General features: G+C 49.7%; 1 protein-coding gene across 1 annotated transcript; it reads left to right on the plus strand.

Annotated features, from left to right (window-relative positions):
* The first annotated feature begins 778 nt into the window (after positions 1-778).
* Tff3 (trefoil factor 3) lies at positions 779-5,771 on the plus strand. The gene is made up of 3 exons (XM_032889143.1): positions 779-938; positions 3,452-3,598; positions 5,587-5,771. The coding sequence occupies exons 1-3, from the start codon at positions 788-790 to the stop codon at positions 5,598-5,600; spliced, it is 312 nt and encodes a 103-aa protein (XP_032745034.1). The 5' UTR covers positions 779-787; the 3' UTR covers positions 5,601-5,771.
* The last annotated feature ends 9,024 nt before the right edge of the window (positions 5,772-14,795 follow it).

Here is a 14,795-nt window from a genome sequence, read left to right on the forward strand (position 1 = left end):
ATATACACACAATTAAGTAAAATTTAAAAATATCTGCTCAGGTCTAGAAACCAGAGCTACTGAAAATAGATGTCTCTAGATGGGAGCGGGAACTTTATATTCTTTGATTTTAAAAACTAAATATATTAGTATTTTTAATATATGTTAAATAAAAATAAAAGATAAATTATATATTTAATTATACATTTAAATTATATCTTTTAATTATATATTATAAATTATTATAATTATAAATTATATATAATTTATCTGTTATATCTTTTAATCAACATATATTTTATTATATTGTATTAATATAAATCTATATTTATATTAATAAATATATGAGTGTATTTATTAAATGTTTTATTAAAATACATTTCAGCCATTGAAGTGTAGCTAAGGATAAAAAATGGCTTTTCTGGAGAGTTCAGAGCAAGAGAGTTTCCACCTTCACAAGTGACAAACGATGTTGGTGGTGCTGTGGACAAAGTAGCCCAGGGTCTTCTTCACTGTTCTCAATGAGGGGGTTGAGACTAAATGTCCCTGCCTAGCCTGTAGCTCTGTCCAGCCAGTGGCCTTGCCTTGCAGCCTCACACAATCTGCTTCTAAACTGGGTTCATACATTGATTGACAGACCCTGTTTTCAGGTTGACCTGCCATGAATGTCTGTCCCCACCTCTTCCCGCTCCCTGTTTTTCTCCCTAACCCTCTCCCCTCCCCCGCGGCCTCCCCACCCGCCCTGACAGGATTGGGGAGGAGTCTTCTGGAATTTCAGAGTCCAGAGTCCGCAGAACCCAGCAAACACATGGCTATAAAAGGGCTTTCCTTGCCACCCCGCGCATCCTCGGGATACCGAAGCTTGCCTGCTGCCATGGAGACCAGAGCTTTCTGGATAACCCTGCTGCTGGTCCTGGTTGCTGGGTCCTCCTGCAAAGCCCAGGAATTCGTTGGCCTATGTAAGTACCTATCTGGTTCCCGCTGTACTAGGCTGGGACACAGAAGACCCAGGCTAACAGGGCGTTCTGTGAGCTTGAAAGCAGGGGAGACTGCCTACCTCCTACATCGACCTAATAACCAATTACCACGTAACCGGTTCATGGTTTCTTGCCACAGTCCTACAGACCGGTTCTTTCTGACCAGCTTGAGAGACAAGTTAGTGGAAGCTCAGAGAACGTTAACATATTCAGGACAGCTCTCCTCCTCAGAATCTGCAGCGGGGTTGGAACCAAGGCTGGGGTGGGAGGGGCGGTTGGAGCTCATCCCATCTCTTTTCTTTCTTTGCCAGAGGTTTCTGAACACACACTGAGCACCCTGGCAAGTTACCAGAACCAGAAAGAAAAAAGAAAAGAAACATTTGAGAAAGCAATAGCCCCAGACAATTTATAGAAACCTGTTCCCCTTGGGTACTGGGTTACAGTGTTAGGTGAGAAGTACTCAGGGACATGGGGTCACCCCTTACCAGGGTGAAGACAGTAGACCCATTGGAGTGATTTGAAACCCTGCTGCCCCGGGGCATGCCAGCCACATAGGAGCATCTAGGAGCTGGAACAGGATGGAAGTTTTAAAAGGTCCCTTAGGGGGTTGGGGATTTAGCTCAGTGGTAGAGCGCTTGCCTAGCAAGTGCAAGGCCCTGGGTTCAGTCCCCAGCTCCGGAAAAAAAAAAAAAGAAAGAAAAGAAAAGAAAAGGTCCCTTAGCTCCCTGCCTCAACAGACCCCCTCCCCACCGTGTCAAGGAAGACCTGTTGTACCCACTCCAATGGGGGGAGATAGAGATGTTTGCTGGGTTTCCACTTAAGGGAAATCAGTTAGCTGATCACCTACGGATAAGCACGTAATCTTCTTGAATTAGGAATGCTGGGAGGTGGAGAGCGCTCACAGCTAGGACTGGACCAGCTAACTGCCAGGTGGTGGTGAGCTGCAGCGGAGACATTGAAATAGGATACTTGGTATCTCCTGGGACACTTTTCACTGTGGAACCGGGCAGTCCTTACAGATCAAACAAGCAAGGGAACTTTGTTTAAAACTTTACTAGCCCCTGGATTCCCAGGGATCCTGCCAGCTATAGGGTATCTATATCTAGACCTGTTTTTCTTTTAACCTCCTGACCAAGAGAGGGTTGCTAGGGAAACGGTCAAATTCCTTGGGTTAGCGGTCCGCAATGGATGCACGTTGCAGAAATTATTTAATCTCGACCTAGGGTTTCTATCCCGCTTTGACCATTTAGTTCCCGGATAAAAACCACACACAACCTTTAAATTACAATAAGCCTTAAATAGCCCAAGAGCGAGGCAGATACCCACCCTCTATGCTATAAGAATCTACTTTCTATCGATAGTCCTGAATTACTACTTACTATGTCTCATCTGGGCTGCTCTTAACTCTAATTGGCCAGCCCCCAGGGCCACATTCTCATGACTCATTTAACCCATGGCGGCTTCTCTTTCTCCGGAACATTCTTCTTCCTAGTGGTCCCTCTCCAACCTCCAAGCCCAGGAAACCTAAACCCCGCCTCTGTCTCTTCTGCCTAGCTATTGGCTGTTGGCATCTTTATTGGCATCTTTATTTACCAATCAGAAATAACTTGGGGGGGGTGTTGGGGATTTAGCCTAGTGGTAGAGCGCTGCCTAGTAAGTGCAAGGCCCTGTTCAGTCCCCAGCTCCGAAAAAAAAAAAAAAAAAAAAAAAGAAAAGAAATAACTTGGGGCCAAGGTGTCCATGTGGACTCATCTCTAGGAAAATCCGGTCTGGGGAGTGCGGGTGGTGGTTTAGTATTACAATAGACCTCAAAAGACCAAATCTCCAAGGATACAAATCACAGCTATCCTTCCAAATCGATGAGTGAACATCGAGTTCCGGGTCAGCCTGGGCTACATGAGAGACGGTCTCAAAAAAAAAAAAAAAAAAAAAAAAAAAAACAAAACATAATTTATCCTGAGCCAAGTTTGAGTGCCTATGGCCATGAAACTGCCTCTTCCACCGTAGAAGTGGTTGCAAGAAGCTTTTTAGACACAATAAAAGTTGGTCATAAGTTAAGGCATTTCCCAAGTACTCTGACGGGAGTGTCAGCGTAGCAGGCGGGGGCTGTGCTACACAAGTTGGATGTCTCTGGTGGTTAGCTTTGGAGACCGTGGCAGCTCACCACCATCTCCAAAGCTGTTCTGTTAAGGCAGCATGTTCCAAAGGTTTCACCTGATAGCCAAGGGACGTTAGATGCAGTGACAGCTGGTAACAGACTACGATGGGAGCTAAGGACAGCCCAGGGGGATTTGGGTTCTACGTCCCCACCCTCCACTGCCAGGGAGATCTCCAGGAAGCTTCACTTCCCAATAGCCTGCTTTCCTTTAGACGTGTCCCATGAGGTATGAGTGTTCTCTCTGAACTCAGGGGAAATGGTTAAGGGGATACCACAGGAAGCAAGAAAATAAGGCCAAACTAGTAGTCCAGCAACTGACTGTGTTTCATTTGGACAGCTCCAAGCCAATGTATGGTCCCGGCAAATGTCAGGGTGGACTGTGGCTACCCCACTGTCACATCAGAGCAGTGTAACAACCGTGGTTGCTGTTTTGACTCCAGCATCCCAAATGTGCCCTGGTGCTTCAAACCTCTGCAAGAGACAGGTAAGGCCAGCGGGTGGTGCCCAGGGTGGCCCTGTCCTTCCATGTGACTGGGCCTCTCTCAGCAGAACAACCAGTATTCCTTGGTGAGACCTTATATCAGGGATGTTGTACCCAGGGCAGCTGGTGGCAGTGGCTGGCCCCTTCTCTAAAAATACATAAATGGGTTTGGAGGGCCAGGGAGATGATGCAGGGCCAGTGAAATGCTCCCCACATAAGAGGGCATGAGTTTGGTTCACAAAACCAGGTCAAAATGTCAGGTGTGGTGGCCATGCTTGGACCCTCATTGCTGGGGAGGCAGAGACAGGCAGGTCCCTGGGGCTTGCTGACCAGCTAGCCTGGCCTAATTGTTCAGTTCCTGGCCAGTGGGAGATCCCGTCTGAGTCAGCAAGACCCTCACTAGGTAAGCCAGTGAGATGGCTCAGCAGATAAGGTTCCTGCTGGCCATCCTGATGACATGAATTCGATTCCTGAAACCCACGGGGTGGCAAAAGAGAACTGACTCCACCAGCTTGTCCTCTGTTCTCCACAGGTGCACCAGAATGTCCCCTTCACATATGCACATAGAGTAAATGAGCACATGTGTGAATATACACACACATTTGCATATGCACACATGGACTCACACACAGACACACACTCACACACAGCACAGACACACTCACTCACACATACACACAGACACACAACACAGACACACACAGAGAGACACACACAGACACACAGCACAGACACACACAGTCACACATACACACAGACATACACGGACACACACTCACATACTCACACAAAGACATACACAGACACGCACTCACACACACACAGCCATACACAGACACACACATACACACAGACACACACACACAGACACACACACACATACACACAGACACACACAGAGACACATACATTCATACACACACAGGAGGGACAGACAGACAGACAGACAGACAGACACACAGACACACACACACACACACACACACACACACACACACACTGATAAGATGCCACATAGTGGGATCTGGTTTGAAACATACACACACAGAAAGACAGAGACAGAGACACAGAGACAGACAGAGAGAGGAGAAAGACAGAGAGAGACAGAGAGACAGACACAGTGATAGGATGACACATGGTGGGATCTGGTTTGAAATACACACACACACACACACACACACACACATACACACATACACACAGAAACAGAGACAGAGACACAGAGACAGAGACAGACAGAGGAGAGAGAGAGAAAGAGAGAGACTGTGCAGCTCTGTGGCTGATTTTGAGCCTGCCCTCCCACCTCCTACCTCTCTCACCCGTTCCCTGGGTGGAGTGAGTTGCAGGGCAGGTACCCTGAGAATCCCTAGGTGGGGCCGCGTGCAAACAACAGATGGCCAGGCACATGGGTAGCTTCCCGATCCTGTTTTACTCAGGCCCTAAGCTACCACATCTTAGGGTAGCCACCCACTGCGAGCCATCTGTCACGTCCGAATGCTGGCTCACCTTTTAAGAAGGCTGTACCTCTATGAGACATCTTCCTGGGCCAGCGCTCCAAGGAGCCAGATGTGACCTTTGGCCTGGGTAACAGAAGGCTGAGTCCCAGCTGGAGGGAGGCATACATACCACATGCAGGCCCCCCTCCTTCAGCCAAGCCAGGAAAGAGGACTGAGGATAGTCGGGAGCAGCCACGGGCTGCCCCACAATTGGCAGGTCACTTGCTTCTGGCTCCTTTCTGGGTACCATCTCACAGACTCCCTGCCAGGACCACTAGGGGGCGGAGGGATCCAGTTACCTAGCTTGGTAGCACCAGGGAGGATGCGCAGTTTTTCTCCCAGGCTTTTAGGGGGCGGGGCTCACATATCCACTGTGAACAGGGGAGGAAAGCAGACAGGTGCTGGCCTCGGAGCCTGTCTTGACCTGGGGAAGCCGGGCAGCGCTGCACGGGAATGACCCTACTCACCTTGACCCTTTCCTTCCTTCCTCCCCAGAATGTACGTTTTGAAGCTGTCCAGGCTCCACAAAGGGAGCTCCGCACCCCGGACTCTTGCTGATGGTGGTGGCCCAGGCTAGCACTCACCCCTGATCTGCTCCCTGCTGCCGGCCAATATAGGAGCCGGGAGTCCGGAAGAATAAAGACCTCACAGTCAGCACAAGGCTGTTCTGATTGCGGAAACCTCTACTCTTGTGTTTATTTCCGTGCGTCGCTCTCAAGGTGGGAAAGGTGAAGGGTGGTCACACTTCACTGGGGAGAGGATGTCCCTGGCCTGTGGGGACCTGATTCCGAGTTGCTGTGATACACTGAGAACGGCTTCAAGCCAGGACCCCTTGAGGCACATCTATTGTTGTGATGAAACACTCTGACCAAAATCAACTTAGAGGAGGAAGGGTTCATATGGCTTATACTTCCTGGGCACAGTTCCATCGTTGAGAGATGTCATATCAGGAACTCGAGCAGGAGTCTGAAGCAGAAACCGTGGAGGGTGACCCCTTGCTGGCACAGTCTAGGGTTCGTGCTCGGCTGACTGGCTTATAAAGCCTGCTAAGGGATGGTGCCGCCCACAGTGGGCTGAGCCCTTCTATATCAATTAACAAGACAATCCCACCACCACCACCCTACATTCCAACAGGCCAATCTGATTTGGGCAGGCCCTCAATTGAGGATGCTTTCTCAGGTGACTCGAGGATATGTCAAAGTGAGTTAGAGCTAACTAGGGGAGCAGGCAGGTAGAACCATTCACAGCACACTTCTACAGTCATATTTAATATCGGCCATACTTAATAACAGTGGCTTTTTTTTTTTTGATACAGCATAGTGGTCTATATATCACATCCTTACCCGTGTCCACATCCTTTAGGCTGATTGGTCCCCTTCCCATTTCCTGGTGTGTCTTTTCTGTGCACTCATTGTGGGAAGGTTTGAGGGTGGAGGTGCCTTCGCGTGCCGCATGGCTGATCCCTAGCTCCGCTCCCACAGGGGACCATCTCAGGGTCACACCATGCATGCTGCTTTATGGCTCATTTACACAACACAGGGGCCAGAACACATTGCTTCTCACTGTGCTGGGGTTTCCTGGTTTCTTCTCCTGGAAGAGACCTCAGTCCCCTTAACCACTGCACTAGAAATAGTGGTTCGGTGTGATTTTTGGCAAGTCACATTTAAAACATATCACACTGACTGGTTGTCACATTGACCGTGACACCCAGGGTGCACGGGGAGAAAACCATTAGAACCCACATCTTATAGGACCATCAGAGTAAACTCCAGAGACAGATATTTGAGCCTGTCTAGTAGGAGAAGCCCCTGCATTCTTGGCTCCTACTTGCTTTTATAAATAAAGGTTTATTGGAAGCAGGGCCAAGCTGATAATATAGAAGTGAGGTACTGTTATCCAAGTGCAGAATTTTGACATTTTATTCGTTACATATCTATCTATATTACTTTTGATTTTTAAATGCTGTTCTCTGTCTTGACGGCTGAGTTTTCTGTACACTCTCATGCAAGGTGAACACTTCACATGGCCATGGCCCCTGGTCCCCACCCTCCTTTGTGTCGTTGGACTTGGGGCACTTACCTTTGTAGTGACGTTTTTGAGAATTCTGGAATTTTGGTTTCTTTAAAAAACAAACAAACAAACAAACAGACACGGCAACACTGTAAGAACGTGCTTTCATTTTAATCCCAGGTGTGGGGTTGTGGGGCTGCTTCTGATTGTCCACAGCAGACGACCATGATTTGCCTCGTGCTCTAGCAGAGGCGTGGTTTTGCCAGCTGCAGGTAGTTCCTGCGATTGTGTGATGTTTGCAATTCTGGGAACTTTTCAGAGGGCAGAGAAATTCAAGGACTGAGAGCGAGAGCGAGAGCGAGAGCGAGAGCGAGAGCGAGAGCGAGAGCGAGAGCGATGGTCAGTTAGGGGGCTTGGTTATGGTTTGCTAGTAGCTATGGCTGAAGAAGAAACAAATGGAAAGAAACGAGATTCGGGGTCTTTCCCCTTTCCCTCTTTCTCTCTTTCTCTTTCCCCACATCCTTGTTTTTCTCCTATATAGTGTTAGGGAGGGTGAAACCGGGCAGGGGGATAAAGGGATAAAGGAAAAAGAAAAACCCACACAGCAGCAAAGACCAGCCACAACCTTTAAAGCTCTCCGCACATCAGAAATAAGATGTCTCTGCCCCAGGCTCACAGTGGACAGGATACAACAGGATTTTTTTCTATAGGCATTGTATTCCCAAAGCCCCAACTTAGAGGGATGCTACACTGTCACCATGTCCTTGTTTTTCTAAACAAAGGTGTCCTTCAACCTGTCCACCTGCCAATGTCAGGAGGAACACTTGGTTTACTTCTCTCTCTCTCTCTCTCTCTCTCTCTCTCTCTCTCTCTCTCTCTCTCTCTTTACATTTATTATGTATACATCATACAGCTTTTTGCCTGCATATAGGCCTGCAGGCCAGAAGAGGGCACAAGATCTGATTATGGATGGTTGTAAGCCACCATGTGGTTGCTGGGAATTGCTCAGGACCTCTGGAAGAGCAGACAGTGCTCTTAACCTCTAAGCCATCTCTCCAGCCCGGTTTACCCCTCTCTTAACTGAGGTATTGTATCAGTGACAAGAAATCAGATCAAACAGGTCTTAGAGAACATGGTCACAGAGGCTCCCACAAGGGAGGCAGTCATCCCTGGGCCTGCTGTGGAGAATGCATGGGGACTGATGGAGAAGTCCCAGGCCAGGATCAACATCACAGAGCCCTCCGGGCTGGCAAGATGGGTCAGGTTCTGCCGCCTCACCCACAACTGGGAGGTCAGGTTGGGTTGATTTGGGGGTGAAGTACCCCCCAGAGCTCTCTCTGACATGAAAAGTTCATGTCTGTATTATACAAATAAAATGCAAACCCAATTTCAGAAGGGCTGTTGGTAGGATCTGAATGTCTCAGTCAGGGCTCAGCTAACCTTGGCTGTGTTTATCTTGCACTGGTCATTAGCAGTAGCTGCCTCTCTGTCAGAAGCTTATAGAAGAAAATTGGGTTTTTCTGGTCCTAACTCAAGCCATGGGGTCACTGTCTCTCTGGGCCGGTGCAGCAGGCCTGGTCCTCATCTCTTTTTGCTTATAGAACCCATCCACCTAGCCCTGCCTGGCCTTCTTTGACCATGGGAACTCAGGATGCTACCGTTCTTCTTCAGGGGCCTTAGGTAGGGCGGTGTGAGCTTAGCTGAAAGCAATCTGGCAACATTCCAGGAGCTGCGGCGTCCACACTAGAATTTCTGGAAGCATCTTCCAGGCCTAAGTGAAGCAAGCCTGCTGTGAGCCTACCAGGACAGAGTCAGAACCTCGAATAAAACTCACACGGCCTCACACCGCCCTCTGCTGGCAGCCTGGGGCGGCGGCAGCCGCTCCTTACCTCACATTCTAGTCTACTCTCTAGCTTCTTCAGTTTCCCTGCCTCCCAACAGCTTCCAATCCTGGGCTGGCCATTCCTTTACTCGGCCCTGGCCTGTGTGGTGTGTGGCCGACAGTGGTTAATTCTTTCTGACACTGTCACTGGAGTCAGTGATGAGACCTTCGCGGTGGTGACTGGCAAGGCCAGCATCACCCTGCGTCATCCTGTAATCTCGTGGTAGACGTGGGACTCACGTGGGCCAAAGAAAAATATCTCCCATCTAAGCCCATTTTTTGTGCTGTTCTCTGTCTAAGGCTTGGGGTGGACATGGTCTAACTGTATTGCTCTGTGGGTGATCAGAAACTTGGGCACATCTCTCAGTGTCATATAAATATGGGGATAAGGGTGGCTTTGAGTAGATACAAAGTCAGAGGCAGAGGGAGTCTGTGAAGCGCCAAGTGTCACCCATAGACTCCTGTCTCTGCCTGGGACCATCCAGGGTCCTGTCTGCTCCGGGGGTGGGGGCTGTTTCAAATCTGTTGTCATGATTTGAACCCAGGCCCTGTCCTGTGTTGCATCCTGACCTAGGTTATTTCCTGGTTTGTCTCTCTGTGGCTGTGATAAACATCATGTCCAAAACCGAAACCACTCAGGGGCAAGGGATGGCTGACTTGGCTTCTACATTACAGTCCTTCACTGAGGGAACTCAAGGTAGAAACTTAGACACAGGAACAGAGGCCACAGAGAAATGCTGCTTACTGGCTCGCTCCCCATGGCTTCTTAGCCTGCTTTCTTATACAACCCAGGACCAGTCCCCTAGGGGTGGCACAGTGGACTGGGCATCCCCCACATCAATCAATAAAGCACCTTTCTGGTTCGCCCACAGGCCAGTTTGAGGGAGGCACTTTTTCCATCGAGGTCCCCTCTTCCCAGATGATTCGACCTTACATCAACCTGACTCCCTCTCAAAAAAATGGGGGTGGGTGGGCAGGGCCTGTTGCTTTTGTTCTGTAGTTTACACTGTCCTGCGTTTTCCTGGTTTGGAGCTTTGTAGAAAGGTGTCCATTCCAGCGTAGCTATGCTCATACCACATGGCTGCCCACTCAGCCTGCCTGGTGGGGGGGCGCTTCTGTCCTGTTTTTGGTGATTGTGACGGACCCGGGTCCCTCATTACATCCTCTGGGGGTGTGGACATGCCAACATATATTGCATTAGTCTATCCCATCACACTTGATAGGAATGTATATAATATCTTTCAAAAGTTTGTGTGCACACTTGTCTGTAATGTGATGTAGCAAGGAGGGGGTTCTCTCTCTGTGTCTGTCTCTCTCTGTCTCTGTCTCTCTCTGTCTCTCTCTCTCCCTCTGTGTGTGTGTGTGTGTGTGTGTGTGTGTGTGTTAGCTGGGGTTCATGGGGTTCACTAGAACAGAATGCATGTATATTGTAATAGGGGGATGCAATAAATTGTCTTATACCATAGGGGCACTTGGGAAGCAGAGGCAGAAAGATCATTGCAAATTCAAAGCCAGTGGGTTATAGTCTGGGCAGGACTACCTAGTGAGACCCTGCTTCAAGCAAGCAAGCAAACAAAACATGTAACTCATACCACCACCACCACCACCACCACCACCACCACCACCACCACACACACACACACACACACACACACACACACACACACACACACACACCCCACCTCTCTGTTAATTGCCTGCTCAGGCAGAGTCTGAGACTTGGGGTGTGTTCCTGTCCATTGCTTCTGAAGTAGCATGTCCCCTTCCAGGATGACCCCGCCGAACTTCTGACCTTCTTCCTGGCATAGAGATTACTAAATGCCTTTCCATGCAGCTGTCCTTGCCCACACTGGCCTTGCTGCTGCAGCCTTATTTATTTGTGACCCCCACCTCCTTAACCCTACCCCTACCCTTAATCCCCTGTTCTCTTCCAGAGGACAGATCTGTTCCACATAGTGTGTAACTACAGTGACCACTAGAGGGCGCCCTGGGCACCTACAGGCATCTGTCACTCTTTTCAGATGCATTGAGGGGGTTGGTACTTGGGTCTCCTAGGAGAGACTGTGCTGGTGACACCCCAGAGACCAGTGAGCCTGTGTTATCCCTCCTCCTTTCCCCTCTACTTCCATTCAGAAAAGTTTGGTGGGAGCTTACATCACTGCTGTATGTGCCTGGGGGGAGGAGGAAAGTTTAGGCCGTTGTGTCTAAAACAACAGGAGAGCCATGCTGGCTGTTTGAAGCAAGGATTACTCATGAAGGACCAAGTACTGGCCCCAGCAGGTCACCAGCAAGGGCCACCACATAGCTAGGGGCTCCCTGACGAGTCTCAGCACCTCTGCCTCTCACTGTGGAGAGGGACCACACAGATGTACAGGTTTCTGAAGCCCAGACCTCATGACTCACTGAACATAAACTAGACATGACCCCTAACTGGACACAGTTCACTCCACACCAAGGCACAGGCACACAACATCCTGGGTGACTGATGGTGCTGTTGGTTCATCCAGTGCTGACAGGCAGAGACCAGCATTGTTGCATTGAGAGGAACCGCACTGAAGGCACTGTGGCTTAACGTCAAGGTTTGCCGTTGTGTCTATGGAGTGGTGTTATCAGGCTGTACACAAGCCCTTAAGGCATTTTATTAGTGATTGACAGGAGAGGGCCCAGCTCATTGTGGTGGCCTTCAGCCCAGGGTTCTATAAGCAAGCAAGCTGAGCAAGCCATGGGGAGCAAGCCAGTAAGCAGCATCCCTCCATGGCCTCTGCATCAGCTCCTGTCTCCAGCCTCCTGTCCTGTTTGAGTTCCTGTCCTGACTTCTTTCAGTGATGAACAGGGATATGGAAGTGTAAACCAAGTAAAGCCTTTTATCCCCAAGTTGCTTCGGTCCTGGTGTTGCTGCAATGGTAACCCTCAGTCAAGAGTGGACTTGTGCCCTTTGCAAGATCTCGGGGTGGAAAGGCTATTCCCTAATGAGCCCAAATGACATTACCCCTGAGCTATCCCTGGGGACCTGAAAGGCAGAGTTGGAGAGAGCATCCTGACAGCATCTTAGTCACGACTCTGAGTTCTAGAGCTCCAGAGTGTACCTGTGCCTCCCTGTATCTGATTCTTACAGAGCTCTGCATTTGTGGGGGGCTTTTCTGTTTGCAGTGCTTATCTGAGCTAGAGGGGCCAAGGACCACACCCAAAGGATGGGGAAGATGCGTGATTAGACTGTTGCCTCCCTTTGGTGCCAGGGGACAGTCCTGAGGAATACCAAGGCATCAGGGTTTGACACCTAGCCTGTGTCCCTTGGAATCCACCATGCAAACTGCCCACAGAATAGGTTTCCTCACTGGCCTCTAGCACACCACAAAAACTGTAAATACTTGTTAGAGGAAGAGTCCATGTTGGCACAGACACTGGGGTACAGAGCCCAAGATGAACCCTCTTGTTCTCTTCAGGATGGAAACCTCTCAGTGCACCAAATGGTCACCAGGATACTTAAGACTCCAACGGCAGCAGGAGTGTATCATCTCCTCATGGAACCATAGGTACCTTCATCCAACTTGTCCAGTGGCAGTTACCCGCGGTCAACCACCATCAGAAAAATACTGAAGATAACTTTTAAAAAGCTGGGAGAGGGGTTGGGCATTTAGCTCAGTGGTAGAGCGCTTGCCTAGCAAGCACAAGGCCCTGGGTTCGGTCCCCAGCTCCGAGAAAAAAAAAAAAAAAAAAAGAAAAAAAGAAAAGGAAAAAAGCTGGGAGAGAGATCGTGTTTGCCCGACTTTTATTGTAGCATATCGTCAAGACACTCCAAAGATCAGTGGCTAATGCTGGTGGTCTCTCTCTCTGTCTCTAACGTACAAATAACTTTGTCATGGCCATATCAGAATATATCTGCTTACATCTGCAGTGGCACCTAGATTCAGGCATCCCTTGAGGGTCCTGAGTGTACTCCCTCAGCTGAAGGGAGGGAAGGCACTATGGTCCCTCTCCTCTAAGGTTGAACGGCAGTGGAGGCTCAGGGCTATTTCTTCCCTGCATCTGGACCCGAAGGGGTTTGTAAAGAACACGGCCTCACGCGGCCATCGTTAAGACCTCACACTGCAGATGGCTTATTTCAGAAGAACCACCACGGAAGGCTCGACACTACATTGTAGATGACCTCAGAGGGACAGGTCGCCTGGTAAAGCAAGAGGATGCAGGGAGAGAGGACAGAAACACATGGACAGGAGAGCATGCGCACGCCTTGGCCACGCCCACCACATCCTGGGTCACGCCCACCACGTTCTGGGACACGCCCACCGTGTTCACACGCAGCCCTTCTTCCCACATTGTAGGGGCGCCGCAGGCTGACCCTGAATTCAGATAGGTCCCCCAGCCTCTTGGAGGGTGTGTACCTTTTTGATCTGCCTGTCAGGGTCTCTGCTCTGTGTCCTAGAGGACGGAGCAAGGTACAGTTTAAACCTTGGCCCTAGGCCACGACAATGCTTCAGGGGTGAATTCCAGCTGGTCCCTCTGTCTGAAAGCTCACGGAGCCCAGATCAAAACGGGATCAGACACAGACACGTGAGGGCTGCTTGGCTGGCTGGTGGCTGCTTCTCAGAGCCTGAGCCTAAGCCTGAAATCTATCTCCTGCAGCAGAGCCCTGAGCAGGGCGCCCCATGATACAGCTGCTAGGGCACGGAGAGGAGAAATACGCAGAGCTGTCTTGGCTGTGCCTATGGGGATTGTAGTGGTGGCAGTTCTCATGTTCCGGGGCTTGAGCCTCACCTGGTGCTGCTGGGACCAGGGTCACATGATCACCGCAGAGGACTGTGGGTTAGGCATCTAAGGGAACACAACCTAGAGACAGAAAGCGCTGCGGAGAGCAGGCTGACCCCACAGTGGGTCAGACCATGCAACGGATAGGAACTCTACCAAGCAGACACGCCCGTCTTTCTTCAGATGGTGGAAACATGGATTTGACTCAGAAAAAAAAAAAAACCGCCAACGAATCACTTGGAGCATTTGACACACGGATGCGCGTAAAGATTTCATATAAAATATTTTATTTAGCAGTTTTATGTCTTCCAAGTATCTAACTTTATATTGACACAGTCCGCTCCTCGAGCTCCCCTTCTGGGCTCCATTTGTCTATCTGTCCCATTTTCATTCCCGTTTAGCTGGTATTGATCGATAGCCTTGGTGGGTTTTCCGTTAGACTTTCGTCTCCCACACCATAGGCATGGATGAATTTTGTTTTCCCTCCTTGAAGTAAAGGTGATAGGGAAAGACTCAGAAGCTGCTAGGCTACTGACATGAAGGGAATAACACTCTCGGACATGCGTGAGAGCAGCCCTGCCTGCATGTATGCACATAGGAGCATGCACATGAGTGCATGTGCAAATTCACAGATAGATACTCGATCACCAAATACACTGTGTGACCTGAGGTGGCCCATGAGTGCTGTCTTGGGAAGCTCAGCTAAGACAAGAAAGAAGAGGGGCCACCCTTACTGAGACACAAGCAAGGCTGGCCTCTGGGTGGGCTAATGACATTCATCATGGGCACTTGGATGTAAGTCCCTCATGGGACAGAGAGCAGACTGGCCTTTCCCCTCTGCCTTCTCTTTAGTGGTAGAGTGACTGACCGAGTAGGCAGCCACTGCACCTGAGTTGCATTTTGCAGCCCATCAAATCCCTTTCATCCTGTTTGCACCATTTGGACGACAACCTCGAAAAGCCAGAAAGCAGGGACTCTGGCATCTGACATGGGCTCTGTTGGCCCTCAGGACCTTGCCAGCCCCTCTCCACCCCAATCCTACACAGAGAAGGAGAGAGAATAGTTG

Source organism: Rattus rattus, chromosome 18, assembly GCF_011064425.1.
Source record: "Rattus rattus isolate New Zealand chromosome 18, Rrattus_CSIRO_v1, whole genome shotgun sequence".
Taxonomy (NCBI): domain Eukaryota; kingdom Metazoa; phylum Chordata; class Mammalia; order Rodentia; family Muridae; genus Rattus; species Rattus rattus.

Excerpts from the sequence above, each read along its gene's own strand:
- Tff3 (XM_032889143.1), top strand. The coding sequence starts at position 788 with ATGGCTATAAAAGGGCTTTCCTTGCCACCCCGCGCATCCTCGGGATAC. Across the intron at positions 939-3,451 it reads CCAGGAATTCGTTGGCCTAT|CTCCAAGCCAATGTATGGTC; the intron begins GTAAGTACCTAT and ends TCATTTGGACAG.